The sequence below is a fragment of the Triturus cristatus genome, chromosome 6 (genome assembly GCF_964204655.1).
Source record: "Triturus cristatus chromosome 6, aTriCri1.1, whole genome shotgun sequence".
NCBI lineage: Eukaryota > Metazoa > Chordata > Amphibia > Caudata > Salamandridae > Triturus > Triturus cristatus.
The window spans coordinates 439,619,793-439,634,299 of record NC_140589.1 but is presented as its reverse complement, the minus strand read 5'-3'; the positions used below and the strand labels follow the sequence as shown (position 1 = coordinate 439,634,299).

General features: G+C 47.6%; 1 protein-coding gene across 2 annotated transcripts in view; it reads right to left on the bottom strand.

Annotated features, from left to right (window-relative positions):
* The window catches only part of TINAG (tubulointerstitial nephritis antigen), an 806,666-nt gene that overhangs the window by 648,544 nt on the left and 143,615 nt on the right, over positions 1-14,507 (bottom strand). For both annotated transcript variants that reach the window (XM_085610863.1, XM_085610864.1), the window contains exon 2: positions 6,462-6,525. In XM_085610863.1, the coding sequence (XP_085466989.1) occupies positions 6,462-6,525 (64 nt within the window). The remainder of the gene's footprint in view (positions 1-6,461; positions 6,526-14,507) is intronic.

Sequence of the window (14,507 nt, the reverse complement as noted above, 5' to 3'; positions counted from 1 at the left end):
AACTGTGAATAGACTGTCCCACTGTCATGGGTAAACCACAAGGGAAACGGTCTGGGACTGCTCAGGAAACGGAAGAAACTCCCCCAGAAAAAGCACAAAATGACCCAGTACAGCAGCGACTGACGAGAATCTTGGACGCTATAGTTGACACCAAGGCATCAGCATGGTGTCGGTGGGCATTGGCCTACTTAGAGAGGAGCACAAGAAGTTGAGCCAAAGAGTAAAGGACACAGAGTCCAGAATCCCAGTCCTTAAATCGGTGCAGCAATCACTGGTGGCACAGATGGGGAAACTGATGGAGCGTGTCCGCACCTTGGAGCGGAGAGCAGAGGATGGCAAGGGGCATAACAGGAGGAATAATATTAGAGTTCTTGGTCTACCCAAAGGAACTGAGGGTAATGATATGATATCCTTCCTAGAGCAATGGCACTGCACTGTGGTGGCTCCCGAGAGCTTATCGACTTTTTACATCTTGGAGAGGGCAAACCGTGTCCCGGCCAGACCTCCGGCGCCTGGTCTCCTCTGTGACCAGTGGTGGCTAGACTTCTCCTTGTTAAGGGACAGAGATACCTTCCTACAAAAAGCCCAGATGGAAAGGCCCATGTGCTGTAGGTAATAGTAGAGTCTCCATCTTCTCTGACTACACCTTGGTCATTCAGAGGAAATGGACCTCCTTCCTGGAGGTCAAGAAAGCACTGAGAGAGGAAGGGCTCTAGTACTCTTTGATCTTTCCTGCTCGACTACGGATACACCTAGATGGAAAGACACACTTTTGTGATGACCCCAAGTCAGCCTGGGAATGGTTAGAAGCAAACAAACCCGTGACATCTCCACAGGCACAGGTGCAAGTGGTGGCCTTGGCAAGGCGTGAGTCCAAGAAGAGGCCTAGGAGAAACTCCAGAAGGGGGGCCAGAGCCGACCAATGTCCTCGCAAGCCAAAAAAGGGAGAGCTGAGTCCCTGCAGGTGGTAGCGGCCATCTTGCAAGACCAGAGACCCCCTTCAGAGGCTGGAACTCGCTCCTCTAGAGAAACTGAGGGGATAGAATCAGACTCCTCTCATAATGGCAGCGTGACGCTACCAGTGGTGACCCCCAACACAGCGGACACGATCATCTGATGAAGAAGCCACCTGGAGGTTATTAGTGACTCCTTGAGGGATAAAGAGACCCCTGATCAGGAGCGGCCCGTGGAGGGAGTTCGGTGGAGCAGTGAGGCGGGGCGGGGGAGGGGCAGGGTGGGGAATTGTAAACACCAGAATATGGATGAACGGAGGTAAGTACACATTTAAATAAATAAAACGAATTCCGTTGCGATGCAGCACCCTGTCCCTCCCCCACCCTGCCTCACTGCCCCACTGAACCCCCTCCACGGACCGCTCCTGCCCCTGATGCCTGCCATGGGCACTCTACCCATATTGGATAGTACCCTTATCTTTGCCACCCCTCACTTAGTCCCCTTCCTCTTTGAAACTGTGCTTCAGCTAGTGTTCGATATTTTACACAATTGTTGGGTGGCTGGCCGTTGCCAGAGGGCCCTGGGGTTGTTCAGCAACAGGGTTGCTATGTTAATTTCTTTTTTATTTTTGGTTGTTTGCAGAATGGAGCGGTTCAACATAAGTTCAGGAGCTGGACTTGGGGAGGCTTTGCTGGGTGGCAGGTGAGTGATTTACTGTTACTATGGCACAATCACACAATGTCATAAGGTTTTTGACTTGGAATATAAGGTGGATGGGGACCATGGCTAAGCGGCATAATGTCTATTCCTACTTGAAACACAGTGATATACATATCGCCTTTCTTCGGGAGACTCATTTGGCCACTTCGCAAAAGATGGAGGGGGCAAGTCTTTGCTACAGCTTTCTCGGCCTCCTTGAGAGGGGTGTTGATATGGGTAAAGCCCGGAGTCCCATTTGACCTCACGCACTCTATGATAGACACGGAGCATAGATATATCTTCCTGGTGGGTAGACTGGCTGGGAGAGTGATAACACTAGGTGACATTTACATGCCCAATCAACATAAGGTCACATACTTGGCTTCACTATCGGCCAAAAACGCAGTGCATTTGGATGGGCAGGTATTATTAGGGTGGGGGTTTAATTGTGTGATGGACACTGCGACTGACCTTTCCCACCCACCACTCCCAGGGGTGCAGTCCTACTGCACAGCTGCGGGTTTCTGGAATTGGATCCAACAGTGGGGTTTAGTCGATATCTGTAGACGACAACAAGAGGGAGACAAAGAATACTCTTTCTTCCCATTGATTCATCAAGTGCACACTATGTTGGATACCTATCTTTGTGTGCCGACACTTACTAGCTCCATTACACATACAATATATCTGGGGCATACCCTGCCCGATCACAGCCCACTATTGTTGTTTTATCAACCCTTAGGGAGGCATCCTCCGATTCCTTCCTGGAGGCTTAACTCGCCAGCATTGGGGGATGTCCCATACCGGTCCACCCTGATGGTGCTTATTGAGTCCTACTTCTCTACGAATGCACATACGGCATCCTCTACCTTGGTAGAATGGGAGGCCTTTAAGGTGGTGGTGCGGGGGCACTGTATGGGACAGTCGATTGGGGCACACAGGGAAATACGTGGTGAGATCTTCAAACTGGAAGAGAGATTACACCGACTGGATAATGCTCAGGGTGCTGACCCAACTTCCCTGCTTGAGTTACAGAAGATGAGGGTGACATACCAGGAGGTACTAAATTGACTTCGTTGTCATAGTTTCAAAGGCTACCTGGATAGGATGCAGAGGGAGGAGGGGAGTCCTGAAGACTCCTGGCCTGGCTGATCCAACTGGAAACCCGTGGGCCACCTATCACCCAGTTGTGTCGGGAAACGGGGGAGCTCCTTTATATTAATATTGCTTTCCACAGTTATTATGAGAAACTGTACACTGCAGCGGCAACAGCTGACTCATCCCTTATTAGGGACTTCTTGGACCCCCTACCACTTCATGTTGTAGAACTCCGGGCATGGGAGGAGCTGGGAGGCCTGGTGACAGTGCACGAAATTCAGGCAGCTATTGGGGACATGGCAACGGGTAAAATGCGGGGAGGGGATGGCCTCCAGGTGGAATTCTACAAGCGGTTCGCCACTAGCCTGATGCCAAGTTCTCTATGCCGATTCACTGGAACGGAGTGAATTACCCGATACGACACGGGACGCGCTTGTGATCCCACCCTAAAACCAAAGAGACAGCTGCCAGAGTTACGGATTTTAGACCCCTTTTAAAATTCTTAGCAAAGTCTTGGCAAGTAGGTTGCTCCCACACATGTGAGCCCTCATCCATCCAGACCAGAATGGCTTTATTCCTTCCCACTGTACCTCTTACAATCTTTGGAGACTCTACTCCAAGTTGTACCATGAAGAAATTTGCTGGGACCAGGAGGCAGCAGCGCTGTCAATAGACCTGGAAAAGGCATTTGACACGATCAGCTGGGAATACCTTTTTGAGGTTATGCTGCGAATGGGCCTTGGAGACAATTGGGTGAAGTGGGTTTGGTTACCTTATACGTTTCCAACTGCGAGGGTCAAAACGGGCAAGGCGATCTCTGTTCAGTATAAGATCTTCCGAGGCACTCGACAGGGATGCCCTCTTTCGCCCCTCATCTTCGCATTGGTGATAGAGCAGCAAACAGTGAGGGCCCAACTGGGGGGGGGCTGGGCTGGGTCTTAGGGTGGGTGCTCGGATAAATATTATCTCGCTTTATGCGGATGATCTGCTGCTCTATTTGGGTGATGCAGTGAAGGCACCATGTCAGAAATACAGATCTTAGAGAGTTTCCAACAAATATCGGTTCTACGGGTTAATAAGGCCAAGACGTACCTGTTTCCCATAATGGGACCACAACCCAGACAGGAGGCTTTACAGCTGGAAATACAGTGGCCTTGCCTCTCCTTTAAGTGCCTAGGTATACAGGTAGTTCACTCGCTGGAGGATCTGAGGGAGGGTAACCTAGGTAGGGCAGTGAGGTCACTCAAATCCTGTGTTCAGTTTTTGCGCACCCTACAACTCCCTATTATGGCTAGGATTTCCCTTTCCAAAAATGGTAATGTTACCCCGGCTCCTATATTAATTTGTCAACCTCCCAGTCTTGATGACACCGGGTTGGTTTTGCCCGCTAAACTCATTGCTGAGAGAATCAGTCTGGGACGGTGGGCATCCGAGAGTCTCCTTCAGGACGTTACAGCCCCCCATGATGGAAGGCAGACTAGGTGTACCAAATTTCGAGTTTTATATGTTGGCTGCCCAACTGCAATGATTGGTGCAGTGGTTAGAGGAGGTGAATGGAGAGGGCACATGTTTGATGGAAGCTAATGGTCATCCGGCTTGTTGGTGGCTAAATTGTTGGTCCCGAGTACTCCCGCCCCGTATCGGTCAGTGTTACAACGCACCACGTTAAAGACCTGGAAGAGATCACTGCACATAGTTTAAAAGGCCCTGAGATATACCACTATGCTTCCCCTTGTTGGCCTATCCCACGGTACTCCCATGACAATATTTACCGGGGACCAACGACTGGTGTCCTGGACACAGGTAGGGTTGAAAAATGTAGGAGACTGATACCTGAAAAAAATCTCCTTTCCTTTGAGGAACTGGTGGATAGTAGTGGTCTTCCCAGGGGCAGTTTTTACATTATGCTCTAGTACACACTTTTGGACAGTTGTGGGGGTAGGGAAGGGGTAACCTGACCCCCATGCAATCTTGCATGCACTGATAACCTTGGACACGGCTGGACACCAGGTGAAGTGTTTAAATTCTACCTTACTTACAGTGTCCCTGGACCCACTGGGTGCCTTGCAAGGGAGATGGGAAAGGATATTGGGGGAGTAATCACTGATGCTAAATGGGGTAAAATTCTGCAGTCCCCCAAAATTTCCCGCAACACGCGTCTTAAATATATACAATTTGATGTCATTCATATGACCTACACGAACCCTTGCCGACTCAACATCACCTATGGGGGGGTATACGAAACTGCCCGAGGTGCGCCCACCTGGATGCTGATTTTATGCATATGCCTTGGGACTGCCAAGCAATACGCCCTTACTGGGACGCCATTGTCTTTAAACTTAAAGAAGTTCAGGGGAGGTAGTTGGCATCTACGGCCCAGATGTGCTTGCTGGGGCGCTTTCCTTGATCATGGAAATGTAAGGTTGGGAACAGATTAATCAACTTATCCCTGGGTCTTGCTAAGCGCAGAATAGCGTTAGCATGGAAGTCTGTGCAGGAACCTAAAGTTGAACACTGGAATCGGGATGTGATTAAGTGGGCGGGTGCTGAGGGTAGAGCATTGAGCTGGGAGGAAGCTAGAGGAGTGCGGAGACGCCCCATAGCTGACTTATCGAAGGAAATGATGCTGTCATGAAAACAGCCAGTGCACACTAGTGAGGAGGAAGGAGAAGGAGACTGAGACAATTCGAATGATGACACTGAGCCCTGATGGCTTGCTCCTACCTTTGTAAAGGCAAGGGTGTATATGCTGCTTTCCTCAACCTATTGACTGTGGAGAAAAGGGATCAGGAGACATGCTGGATAATGTTAGGGGGGAGCTCGTCCCTCTCATTTGTTACACCCTGGTGAGCCCTCTACCTCCAGGCTCAGATTCCCCCTGATACAAATAGCTGATTTCTAAATTAGACCGCTCCACTGCATAGGTTTAAGTTTGTTATAGAAGTTGGTTGTTTTTCTTTCTAAAAAAAAGTAGACTTATTTGTGTTGAGTTATTTTGTCATACCCTAATGCAAAACCATCGGCCACTCATGTGAAAGACTCGGACGAAATGTATCTCTAATACTAGATGATATCATTGTACATTGCGAAATTGAGGACATTATTCACGTGATTATTAACATGCAGTACGCCGTTGTTCAGAGTTCCTCTGGGACGATATATTTTGTAGGAATATGTTGATTTAAAGTAAGACGCTATTTGTAGATTTATTCAATGTTTGTGTATTGAACTGCATTAGAAATGTCAAAAAAAATAAGTTAAAAAAAAAAGTGGATCTTCGGTCTGCAGCACTCCAACATATGCAAAAGGCCACACATGATACTACACCATCAGCGATATGAGGCGCTATACAAGCGCTATAATACAAAAACTGTACAACTGTACCCTTCCCGAATCTATCCATTTCCTTACTAAAACACAGTCGCTTGTATTGCCTCCATTTGCAATATGTTTTATGGTTTAACTATTTTGCAAGCAGCTGTCTACTGGCTGATTACCAAAGCACTGAAAAACGAAATAATATTTTAAAACTGGTTTTGAATACGGTAGTTCTTCGAATAATATTTAGACGTTTTAATAAGAAATAATGTCAATCAACTATTTCACTTAATGTAATTGAATTCTATTATCCTACTTCAAATTTCAATGTTCCCAACATTTAAATTGCTTTCTTAAATTGAATGAAGAAATGGGTTTGAGTCATTCATTACCAGTAATTGCAGTTTTCTTTAATTGCAGATTCCTCTTCATAGTGTTTCCCATCATGGATGCAACCTGCCAACATAATTCATTTACATGTAAAACTTTGAAAATGTTCTGAATAGAAGATTTTAGTTATTAGAAAATTCGTGTAAACGGGTGATCATTTCTTTTATGGCCAAGTTTTGTAAATTCACAAAATATATTGACCTTTGGATAGCATATTACATTTACCATTAAAACATGATTGCTCGACATTCTTAAGAAGAAAGAAGGCAATTACTGAGGATTATTATCGTTTTAATCTAGTTATCTCTGTCAAATCTCATTTACTACATTTGCCAGAACTGCCTACTCACTGACCCCCTGCCCCACTGTACTCAGGATCACAGTTCCTATACTTTTGTATGCAAACGTCATTCTCTGGTGGCTTATAACAAGGCAAAGAAAGCAATGACAGGGTCCAATTCTAAAATCATTTGTAACAAATGTAGGAAAATAGTTGTTACGCAATTTATCGTTCCAAACTAAAATTCTCAAAGGTCTATTAAAAAGCTGGACCAATATAATAGTACAACTCAGTTAGACCTTTCTATCTAGCTTGCAACCGGTTGCCTTCTAGGGCATGTAGATTTGTTTCAATATTGTAAATCACAGCATGCAAAGTTCTGTGGCTAAAAGGGCAGGACCATCAGAAGATGTCACACAACACAGGTCCACTTGTCATCTATATATTGTGAAATTGAAATCGCAAGTAGTTCACAGATTACATATGATAACGTACCTCATTCCTTTACATTATTAAGAAATATGCAAGTCATCTCGCAGATAGGTGACTATTAAATGCACTCGCCTGCAGTCTCATGCCTGTATATGATTGCATTTGTAGGTTGCAATACCATTTTAATGTACACAAGGGAGTACATTATCCCACATCTATACTCCCTACAACAAAAGCATTCACAGGTTAGAGTATATAGGTGCGAATACGGGCATGTTCAATCATCTTTCCCAAAAATCTTTGTGGCCTCTACAAATGTGCCCTCTCTACTGTAAAAAACAGCTTGAGACCAGTAAGGCACCTGGGGCAAAATGTACAATGACATTTAGCGATTGCAAACAGAAAATTGGGCCATTGGCGACTGCTAAATAGTTTTTCCACATGTACTAACCGTATTTTGCGAGCCATAAACTATTACCAACTCACAAAATAGGGTCGCAAAAGAATAGCAGTTTACCACCTACTTCAAGTAGGCAGTATCCCATTTGCAAATGGGAAGTAGTCCCCATGGACCGCTTTCCCTTTGTGAATGGTAGCGAAAATGTTTTTTAAGAGCAGACAAGGGTACCACAGACCACTGTCTATTCCTAAAATATTAAACTGAAACGTTTCATATTTCATTTTGAAACAAATCCATTCAAAAAAATATAAAGTTGCTTTATTTAAAAGGAAATACAGACATGATGGTCTACTGTACCCAGCTGGCCACAATCCCAGTGTTATTGCCCATTCCCAATGGGTTGCAAATTGTGACCTGTCTCATAAATATGGATGAGACAGGTCAATTATGACCCCATTGGGTATTGCTAATGTGTCTGAGACACATTAGTACATTTCATTTTGCGAGTCTCTAATTGCATTTAGAGACTCGCAAAATGAAATGGTCGTGCATCTAGCCCCTACATCCGTTGCATACTTTTAAAGAACGAGCTTTCCTTGAAACCAATATGATAAACTCATTTCCTGAAAAGTCCAATTGCTAGGAGCCCATATGCTTCCCCTTCTGAATTAGCGCTTGCGGGAGGCTTCTTTCAACAGACACTTCATAAAAGAACGCAACAGCGGGTCGTACGATGTTTCTTTCAAATTTCGCAGCAGCAGGCCTCAATACTTCCAGTACTGTATGCTCCTGACTCAATGTCGTTTAATTCCTTTAAAAAGATCTCAAATGTTAATTTCCTCTCCATATGTCCCTGAAACTGTGCTGCTTCTTGTGTTTTTCTTTAAAAATCTCCAGCACTACGACCACGCTGCCAGAAATGTGGAAAAATAACATCACCAACGTATATCTGCTCAACACTGTTGATTTCTGTCTTCACATACAATATTTCATTTACATACACAGTGAAAGGGCATAGGGCTCTTCATTGTTAGATACAGAGGAGCACTGAGAATGCCTGGGCAGCCCCAGGAGGCAGCGCATTCGGCCATGCTCTTCAGGTAGCTATTAATTAAAATATTCAGTGTTTAGACAGAAAGTCCCTCGCATTGTGATAGATGTGTACCGCTGCCCAGAGTGCAGTAGCTGCAGTGATGTTTGGAACATTGCTAACGAATTTTGGTAGTGAGCGAACACAGGTCATGCATGTGCGCTGTGACTTAGTTCTGTCTCAGGGACAGTGGTCTGCTTAGACTGGGATGGACACCCAAAGCGCTGCCTTTAAGTGGTGGAAGGCTACTGCCTTGGCTGGTAGTTAGGTAGCACAAGCGCGTTGGTGGCAGCATACTGTGTTTTCAGTTTCCAGTGATCAGTAGATTGAACGGGCCTTTTAACTGTGTCATGGGTGTGGCGCCTCCTGGCCCACTATGGTAAAGTTCTGCTGCTGTGTGCTTAAATCACCATTGGCCTGCATTGGATTCTGTGCAACACTGGGATGTGTATGTGCCTGTGGGAAGTTCATCACGAAATAGTGCACATAGTTATGTGTATGCGTGGCAATACATACATATGGGCCTGTAAACTGATACTACATGTAGCAGATAGCGTGTTGTGTTGCATGAGCATGCTGGGATGTATGGATGCCTGTGAAGGGTACAGTAAGTTGGAGGCTACAGAGGCTATGTGCAGAGATGTGTGTTTGTGCTTGCCATGGACATAAACCACAAGAAAGACACTGGGTTCCATTATTCGGAGACACAGTGCTTGCTGGAGGAGAAGGGAAACGCAAAGGATTCACCCCGACAGATTTCTGTATTCCTGAGATCTAGGGGGGGCATTCACTGGAGAAACGGAGAGCCAGGCTCTTCAGTGCACATCAATAGGGGCACTTTGATTCTGAATGGAGGTCACTTGTCAAAGGGGCCTGGGCACATCTGACAAAGGAAATGGGACTGATAAGAGAATTATAAAGAATTATAAAGTGGAGGGCTGGAGCCTTTTGGAAACCTTTTGATGTGCTTATTACTGAAGGGGACATCCAGGTGCGAACCTAACATCATTCCCTTGCCAATGTTTGGGGTGATCAAGGTTGGAGACTGTTCTGTTGTGATAGATTTCTCTCTGGATGAAGAGCACTACAAAGGAATGTGCATTTCAAAGTGGGCAATTCCCTGAACATGAACTTCAAAGACAGAGACACTAAATCATGTGTGTCTGGAAATGGTTTATAAAAAGAGGAGCATGGGATACTCACATTGTTCATATTCAAGTGGTACATCAGTGTAGAGAAGCTCAACACGAGTTCTGCCTGTTGTGACCAGGACCGGCAACAAAATGTCTGCCAGTCTCCCATGCTGGGTGTGGGTGACATCACCCGGGAGAATCCAGAACCCTTGCCTGGAGCATGTAGCACCAGCTTATGTCTGACCCAAGGCCACTGGGTCCTGCGAGATGAAGGAGATCGCTTAAAGAGAGCAAGTTCCAGGAGGAATCCCATTGTGTGGATCCTGGGAGTGAAATGTGAGATTCTGGTCCGTTGGAACTGCCGAAGGGGTCGGGCTGGCATTCCTGGTCCCAGACTCCGAGAACCCTCTGCCAGGTGGTGGCCCATGGGGAAGAATAATCGCTACTGCAGTTGCTGCTGCACTGTTAGAGGAGGTGGGCCATTGCTTGATGCAGCGTTGTGGCCCAAAGAGGACATTCACTGTATTCATGCCATACCGGGACTCCCATATGCCAGGTGGGAGCCACAGTGAAGTAGAGAGGGCCATCACCTAGTGGTTTCTGCTACTGCAATCCAACCTGCATGCCAGGAGGAAGGGGCAGTAAAGGAAGAAGAAGGCAGACATTTTGAATCCATGTGTAGCTGAGAAAACAATGTGGCCCGTGACCGATGGACAACAATAGCAACTAATTCAACTACTTCAACTACCCCATCCGGTAGCATCAGAGACCTGCCCCCAAATTTCACCTTAACCACAGCTTCCCAACCAATTTGACAAAATGAAGCTGCCGAGGGGTGCCCCAGGACTCTGAACAGCCACTCCATCAAAGCTGGTAAAGATTGACAATCGTGCTGCTAAGTCCTGGGGACTTTGCTATGATTAACACGCTCCAGCATGGGGATTCAATGATCATTGCAACAGAGCTCACATAGAACATCTGAGACTTGAATACCTGAAAAGGGCCTAGCATGGCTGTCGCATACATGAGTAAGGAATATTCATCAACCATAAGCTGGGAAGTGGTATTTGAAAGTTGAAGGATGTGTATATTATTTGCATTGCATTGTATTTTACTTTGTGTTAGTAGATAAATACTCCTTTTTATTAGATCAAAGCCAGAATTTGATTGGACAATCATTTATTGGGGTTCTTGGGTGTATTTTGAGCTGTGAATCTGTGCGCCTCTTACACCTACCTTCTCCTCAAGAAGCCTTGAACTATTTGACCTGCACTTGCACTCAAGTGTTGAATCGGTACTTAGCCCAGTTGCTCTGAGCCTGTAGTAGCCAGGGCCATCAGCAGTAAAAGCCCTCAACCACCACAGTTGGGCCAGTAACTCCTACTTGGCCTGTGGTCCTCTTGTTTGTGACACGTAATGACATTACTTTAAATGAGACTAAAGGTAGTGACATCACAGTAAAATGCCCACAATTTGAATCAATGTATTTATTTAAACTCAAATAAATGAAAGGTTTAGACATTTCTGAACTTAGCAAATCATACCTAAAATGTAACGAAATTATGTATAGTAGTAAATATTAATGTAATGTATTTAATTTACATTATATTGCATTTATATATTACAATATTGACCATTTATTATTTTAAACTGTATTTATATTTTTTTTAAATCTATATTTTTATGCATTTTTGAAGGATATTAGTGTCAATTATATTTTCTTCGATATTTTGGTACTTGCCATGATAAGCATAGGAATTGATAGTTTTGATACAATATTTTTGTTAACAATATTTTTTACTTCTATATTGTGTTAATGAAACATGTCTGGTGCATCTCAACATCACCTGAAGGTGTCCGACTCTCCCCAGTTACAGATGGGAGGTGCTGACACATGGCAGGAAATGTTCTGAGAAGGAGCTCACAAGAGGTATTTACTGGGACTAGTACTTCCCGAACAGGGGACATAAGTAGGCCACAGTAGGCCACATTATTGAAAGTGCATGTTAATGTTTGCAAAGAGCATTAATTTGTATTGCTTTTTTAAAAATCAATGTGCTTCAACTGCAGCCATGGTCTGTCTTTGTACATGTAAAGTAACAATTGTCTCTAGCATCCTCAGCCGAGGGATGTATTTTGAATCTTCGTTGCTATGTTTTTTCATTATGATTGAGCAAACCGATTCATTGTATTAAGTTTGATTTCTTGTTTATTTCCTCCATGCAACAAAATCGAATGAGGTAGTAGGCAATGAAAATAATGTGCGAGACGGGTGGATTGGAAGCCAATAGTTTGATTGATTTACTGTGCCAGTAACATTTTAGTTCAGCCATTTTGCGTAATCTCTTTCTATGAAAATAGTGTAATTGCACTGTTTGAAACATTTTAAAAGATATACTTTTTGGGGACTGCGCCTCTGGCCTGGTTGCCCCCTCGCTCCTCCGTGTTCCTGCTCCAGGGGCCCTTGCTGTGCTAGTTCTTCACCGACGCCGAGAACGGCGCCCCAGCCGCCGCAAGGCCGCCCGCTCAACCCGAACTCGTTTTCCCGCCGCTTCCTGCCTGCGGCCCCGCCCCCTCACCAGTCCATTGGTGGACGCGACCCCGCCTCCCAGCTGACCCGCCCTCCCGGCTCCCTCCTTATGTCGCCCCCTCAGCGACCGCGCAGCGGACGCGCGCAGCGGGAGCACCGAAGGTGTGCCAAAGGTAAGCCCGTCTGCGCCCGTCCGCGCCTGGACCGCGCCCAGTGCCAGGACCCCTGGCCCCCGCAGACCCCAGCCCACCCGCTGGACTTACGACGCCACCAAACTCTACGCACTCAACGCCGGAAGAATCCCGGGTTGCTACCGAGCCACCCCGAGACGCACCCACGGACCCTTCTGCTGCAACTCCTGCAAGTTCACCTGCACTACACCTGCACCAACCAAGACCAAGACGAGCAACAGCAGCAGCCACCTGAAGTGCATCCTGCTCAACACCCGCTCCGTCCACAGACACGCCGTCGAGCTCTGGAACCTGCTCGACACTACGTCACCAGACGTCGCCTTCCTCACGGAAACCTGGATGAACGCCTCTTCAGCGCCCGACATCGCCATCGCCATCCCAGACGGCTACAAGATCATCCGAAAGGACCGCATCAACCACACCGGAGGAGGCATCGCCATCGTCCACAGGAACACCATCCGCATCACGACCAACACCGACGACGCCCTGACAACCGCCGAACACCTTCACTTCCAGGTCCACATCAACCCCAAGACCACCCTCAGAGGCACCCTCATCTACAGACCCCCGGGACCCCGCACACAATTCTGCGAAGACATCGCCGACTTCATCAGCCCGCAAGCCCTCTGCTCCGCTGACTACATCCTCCTAGGGGACCTCAACTTCCACCTGGAGAACAACAACGACCGCAACACCACCACCCTGCTGGACAACCTCGCCAACCTGGGACTCAAGCAACTGCTGACCACCCCCACCCACTACGCCGGACACACACTCGACCCCGTCTTCTCATCCAGCAAGGACATCGCCTTCAGCCACGCCACCGGACTCCACTGGACGGACCACAGCTGCGTCCACTTCAGCTTCGGTAGGACCACGATCCACCACCACCAGCAACAGGTTGCACGCAGGAGCTGGAACAAGATCACAGCCGACCAGCTCACGACCTCCCTGAACATGAACCCTCCCACCAGCACAACGAACCCTAGCCAGGCGGCCACCAACCTCACGAAGTGGATCAGCGACTGCGCAGACGAGCTCGCCCCCCTGAGGACCCCGCCCAGCAGACCCGGTAGCAAGAAAGCCCCATGGTTCACCGACGAACTCAAGAGCTCCAAGAAGAACTGCCGAGCCCTCGAGAGAACCTGGCGCAGAGACCCAACACCGGACAACATGACTGCCCTCAAGCTCGCCACCCGAAAACACCACCAACTCATCCACGCCACCAAGAAAACTGCATTCAAGGAACGACTGGACAACAACGCACACAACAGCAAGGAACTCTTCAACATCGTCAAAGAGCTCTCCAACCCCAACGCCGGAAACAACGACATCACCCCTTCGCAAGACCTCTGCAACTCCCTCGCCTCCTACTTCCACAACAAGATCGCGGATACACAACAGCTTCAGCTCTCTACCGACGAACGCCACGACCAAACCACCGCCCCCCACCACCACCCTCCGCGCCTGGACTCAGATCAGCACCGAAGACACCGTCCGCACGATGAACTCCATCCACTCCGGATCTCCGACCGACCCCTGCCCTCACCACGTCTTCAACAAGGCCGACGCTGTCATCACACCCCACCTGCGGGACATCATCAACACCTCCTTCGACACCGCCACCTTCCCGGAGAGCTGGAAGCACGCCGAACTCAGCGCCCTACTCAAGAAGCCATCGGCCGACCCGACCGACCTCAAGAACTACCGCCCCATCTCGCTGCTCCCGTTTCCAGCAAAAGTCATCGAGAAGACCGTCAACAAGCAACTGGCCGCCTTCCTCGAAACAAACGGATCCCTCGACCCCTCGCAGTCTGGCTTCCGAGCCAACCACAGCACCGAGACCGCCCTGATCGCAGCCACCGATGACATCCGAGCGCTACTCGACAACGGAGAAACAGCGGCCCTCATCCTCCTCGACCTCTCCGCGGCCTTCGACACTGTCTGCCACCGTACCCTAGTGCAACGCCTCAGCAACATCGGAGTCCTGGA